Source organism: Malurus melanocephalus, unplaced genomic scaffold, assembly GCF_030028575.1.
Source record: "Malurus melanocephalus ecotype Western Australia unplaced genomic scaffold, MMel_1.1 scaffold_2082, whole genome shotgun sequence".
NCBI classification, from domain to species: Eukaryota; Metazoa; Chordata; class Aves; order Passeriformes; family Maluridae; genus Malurus; species Malurus melanocephalus.
In genome coordinates, this window is record NW_026625314.1 from 11,106 (window position 1) to 16,231 (window position 5,126).

At 49.9% G+C, this 5,126-nt stretch overlaps 1 protein-coding gene across 1 annotated transcript in view; it reads left to right on the plus strand.

Annotated features, from left to right (window-relative positions):
• LOC130587558 (glutamate receptor ionotropic, kainate 1-like) overlaps positions 1 to 4,495 on the plus strand; it is a gene marked incomplete at its 5' end in the record, with an annotated part of 15,594 nt that extends 11,099 nt beyond the window's left edge. The window contains 2 exons of the mRNA XM_057388541.1: positions 1,920 to 2,170; positions 4,005 to 4,495. Coding sequence (XP_057244524.1) covers positions 1,920 to 2,170; positions 4,005 to 4,154 — 401 coding nt within the window. The remainder of the gene's footprint in view (positions 1 to 1,919; positions 2,171 to 4,004) is intronic.
• Between the last annotated feature and the right edge of the window lie 631 nt (positions 4,496 to 5,126).

Consider the following 5,126-nt stretch of genomic DNA (forward strand, 5'->3'; position numbering starts at 1 on the left):
TCACACACTGACAGCCCCAATGCAGAGCCCTGCAATTCACCCTCGCTGTTCTTAGGAGTCACTCYGAGGGCATGAAATCACTCAGAAATTCATCCTTTCATGCAGAGCTTTGAGAGAGACCCCAAATCTCTCTGAACTCCCTCTGGCAGAGCTTTTCCAGCACGTCCAAGCCCTTTCTGAGGTGTCCCAATTTTAGAGGGTTACAAGTGTGGGAACTTTAGAGGRAACAAGAGTGTTCCTGCACTTGGGAACAATCAGCACGGGGCAGACAGGTTTAGTCTGTGTCCATGGATTTACAGAGCCTCAGAAGGGTTTGGGTTTTGGGTTTTTGTCCCACTGTCCCAGGTGATCCCAGCCCCAATGTCCAGCGGGGTTGGTTCATCCACAGCCTGACAGAGCAGATATAAACAATGGACAGACACCTCTGCCCTGGAACTGTCACTCCTGTGGCCCTGAGCCCTCAGATTGTCACACACACCACATTCCAAGGGGGTTTTTCCACTGGCTGTGTGAGAGCAGCCTTGGCACCCTGAGAAAATTGAAACAAAAGCTGAAATCCCCGAGAATGACAAGAGTTTCCAGCAGTTCCAAAGCTGCCACGCTCCAAACCAAGAACAATGAGGGAATAATTGGAACAGATGGCAATGCTCACACAGGGTGCAGCCATTGGAAATGCAGATGTGGGAAATGTATTTATGTTTCTTGCGTGAGAAGTGCGGCTTTTATTTTATTTATTTTTTTTTTTCTGAAGGAAAACGTGCAAAATTCAGGGGAATAGATATCCCCAAGCCCTGGGGAATAATTCAGTACCATCAAACACTTCCTAAACCTCATCACTACAGTGTCAGTGCCTGTTCTGGTGCAGGTAATAGGGAGGGAAATGAAGCTGCGACACCGAATTTCCTGTGATGTTTTGGTGCATGAGGACATGGGAGTGAGGTTTTTTCCAAAATGCCTGTGTGTGATCTTTCCAAGCGATCTCTGGATTCTGGCAATTTTTTTGTACAAATCACAATTTAAAAGGCTCGTCCACACGGGGTCCTGACAGGCTGGGGGTGCCTGAGGTGGATTTTTAGGTGTAAACGAGAATTGAAAGGGTCTGGGTGCCCGTGGGCTCCTCCCATAAACAGCAAAACCCAACAGGGGCCCGAGGAAGGGAAAGGGATGTGGAAATTCTCCGAGGGCGCTCCCAGCTCATCCAAATGGGATGTGAGGTGATGCCTTAGCAGGAAAACCCTCTGCCAAGGCTTAAAAAAACCTGTGTCAGGAAAATTAATCCACAAGCACCRGAGGTTTATGTCCARAAAGGAGACAGARGAGTCCCGCARCTTTATTCRTGAATAAARGGAGAGGTCATGGGCATTTCCCATGGGGTCTCTCAAATTCATAGAGGACGCAGTTCCCTCTTTTATCCCAATTTCCCGGCTGCAGTTCCCTCTCTGTTTCCCCATTGCTGAGGTACTTGAGAGGTACAGGCTCCCCAAAACACCTGATGAAACCCCCCTTCTATCATCCATTGCCCCCTGCCCTTCAGTTTCCATTTCTGTGTCTCTGCTCTTGTAGTTTATTTACATAAATAAGTCATAGATAAGTCAATCAGTGAAATTCCTATGGAAATCCTTCCCACTGTTTCTTTTTTACCTCCCAGTATCAGCCTTAAGCCTTATCTCACCCCAGAGCCCAGAGTCAGAGTTTGTTTGTAAAGACATTTCCTTCTCCTTTCACCTGAGAATGAATTCTGAAATAACCGCACAGCCGAGCCTTCTGTTCCCGGTGCGCCCAGGGCAGACAGCAGCAGATATTCCCATTCCCCAYATCCATCCCTGAGAAAAGCAGCTGGAATTACCCATCCCGGGCTGAAAGAGCCCCGAGGGTGGCAGCTCTCCCTGGCATCCCTGTCACCCGCGCTGTCCCCGCAGGGTCCCCGTACCGGGACAAGATCACCATCGCCATCCTGCAGCTGCAGGAGGAGGGCAAGCTGCACATGATGAAGGAGAAGTGGTGGAGAGGGAACGGCTGTCCCGAGGAGGACAGCAAAGAAGCCAGYGCTCTGGGAGTGGAGAACATCGGCGGCATCTTCATCGTGCTGGCGGCMGGGCTGGTGCTCTCCGTGTTCGTGGCCATCGGAGAGTTCATCTACAAATCGCGCAAGAACAGCGACATCGAGCAGGTGAGAGAGCCCTGGGATGGGCAGGGGAGCTTTCCGGGCTGGGGGGTCACGGTGTTCCGGGTTATAATGAGAGAGAATTTATTTATTAATGAGAGCGGATTTATTTATTAATGAGAGCGGGGGAGTGCCCGGAAAACGGCCCGATCGGTGCTGCTTAGCGCAGCAAGGACAATTAATTCCTGAACAGTTTCTGCTTGAACTTCAGCACTTGAGGCATGAATTACTCTGGAAAGGAGCACAGCACAGCCGGGCTGTTGGGTTTTGTTTTTTTTTTTTTTTATTCGGCACCAACACGAGCCCGTTGATGACACAGGAAAGCGCATCCAAATCCCAAATGGCGTTTTCCTCTCGCTCGGGAAAGTGTCTCCGTGGTTTAAAAGCTGTGCTGGAGGATGCACTCGATGCAGAGGTGATGGATGCCCCCGTAAAGAGAGATTATGGAGCCAAAGAAATGCCGGTGACGGCTCCGCTGGAGTGTAAGGAGCAATTTAGAGGGGCAGAGGGAAAACAAAGGAAGTGCTGAGTGTAAATCACGCCCTGAGCACCGGAGAGGTTTGTGAGAAAGGATCGGTCATTAAAACCGAGTGTAAACACTCATTTGGAGAACCGCCAGCCCTGTGAACGGGGCAGGGCTGAGCAGGGACCGGGGCAGAGCTCCTGGAGCTGCCCCGGGGAGTCTGTTCTGGCTCCTCTTTGCTCCAGCAGGGATTTCCCGAGGGAAAAGGGGACCCCAGGACCAGAGGCGGCCCCAAAATCCCCCAAAGTTCCTATTTCCTCCCTCCAGACTCCCACACGTCAGGCAGCTGCCTCGGAGAGCGTTGTTTCAGTTCCCTCCGCACTTTTAGGTGGGATTTTTTCCATGTGGGATTCCCCCTCCCCATCCCAGGTTCAGTCCTGCAAGGATGGTGTCAGAAATGCCAGAAATGTGGAGGCAAAGGGGCTCCCCGAGGGCAGCGGGGATGGGTGTGAGGAGAAGGAAACACTTGGAACTCGCAGTTTAAAATAAAATCAACGCCACTGCCCACAAAAAGCGGATGCAGCTCAAGGAGCAGCCCCGGGACGTGTCAAAATGCCCCTGGTTTGGGATGAGGCAGAGATAAAGGATTAACGTGTTTGCATCTATTGCAGCTTTCCAGTTGGTGCTTTAGCCCGTTTTAGCGCAAAATGCACAAAAAATGAATTGGTATCTTTGTTTGGTTCGTGTCTCGGGAGACGTTTTATTCAAATACATTTTGGAGAGCAGTTGCAGCTAATTAAAATATTTAGCATGATTAAAATGTTCAGTTGAAGCGCTAACGTGGTGCAGAACATCCTGGAAGCTTTTCAGGAGTCTGTGGAGGGAGAACTAAAGCTTTAGGGCGGGAGCGTTAATTTACTGAGCAAAATGTGGGGTGAATAACAGAGCTCAGGGTTCACACAGCCCCGTTCCTGTTTAATAATTAAGATCATTAAGTGCGTTAATGTGGCACTTTAATCCCGCTTCTCTTGGTTTCACAGAGAGCCCAATGCCGCTGATTCCAGTGGCTCTCGCTGCTTTCTCCGGGATTGTTTTCTCTTTTCCCCGCCGAAAGCAGCAGCTCAGACGGGAAATGTTGTGCAGGGTGTGTTATCACCTATTTAATCCAAATTTAATTGGATTGTGCAGGGTGTGTTATCACCTATCTAACCCAAAGCATCGCTGAATTCAGCCTGTGACTTTTGTGTTTTCCATAGCTGGAGTCTTTTTTTTTTTTTTATTATTTAAACGGTTTTTACTCATTCTCATGCTTGTTTTCAGTTTGTTTTGCTCGGYTCCTTTATTCACTGTCTCCATTTCTCTTCTCTTGCATGCAAGGCCTTTTGTTTCTTTTACGGACTGCAGTGTAAGCAACCCCACCCGTCCAACTCCACCTCTGGCACCACCTTATCCACGGAGTTAGACTGTGGCAAGTTAATCCGGGAGGAGCGAGGGGTCCGGGCTCAGCCCTCCATCCACACGGTGTAGTCAGGACAGGACCAAGGTGTGTGCGGGGAGGGCTCAGCCTCAAAAWTGGGGTTAAATAAATGATCAGAGCCCAGAAATGGGGGCGGTTTAAATGATTGTGGCGGGGAATATCGGCCCCAGGGCGGGCAGGGAGCTCAGCTCAGCGCAGGAGCCTCTCAGAGCTATGGCAGGGTCTCATGTGCCATTGTCACCTTTGTGACATTGTCACCATTGTCAATGTGTCATTGCCCGGGGGCATTCACCTGATTCAGGTAAGGAAAACCATTTCTCTCATTCTCATTTCCCTCATTCTCATTTCCCTCATTCTCATTTCCCTCATTCTCATTTCCCCTCTCCAACCCAAACCTCATCACCAAAGGCAGGAGGAACATTCAGCCTGCTCCAAACACCCACAGGGTTCGCTCACCTTCCCCACCCCAGAACAAACATCTCCCGCTCCCCGGGTCAATATTTAATGGATTTTAATTCCCGAGTTTAAAATTCATCAGAGCCCGCAATCAGATCCATTTTGTAACCATTAAGAACAGATTCAACAAGAGAACCCTGAGGCTGCACCAGCGCAGATCATCAACAGAGCGGCTCCTCTGCCGTGTTCGAGCAGTTCAGCAAAATCAGGGGCACAGCGGGACAAATGGATGTGGTTTTGTCACCAAAAAAAAACAGATGTCAGCGATGTGAGCTCTACAAAGTGCACAGGAATGCCACAGGGATGTCGTGACCTGCACAAACGTTTCCAAAACCTTTTACCCGCATTCCATCCCATCCCACATTCCCACAGCGTCACCAGCTCATCCCCCTCTCCTATTTTATGTTTTCATTTTATGTTTTATGTTTTCCTGCCCACTGGAGTCCCTGCTCATCAAACCAGACCCTGCTGTGTTTTCCTGGGGGCCGTTCCTGCTCTCTGCACCCCAAGTGCTGCCCCTGGAATGGTTTATGTCAGGAAAACAGGAGAACACGGTGCCCTGGGAT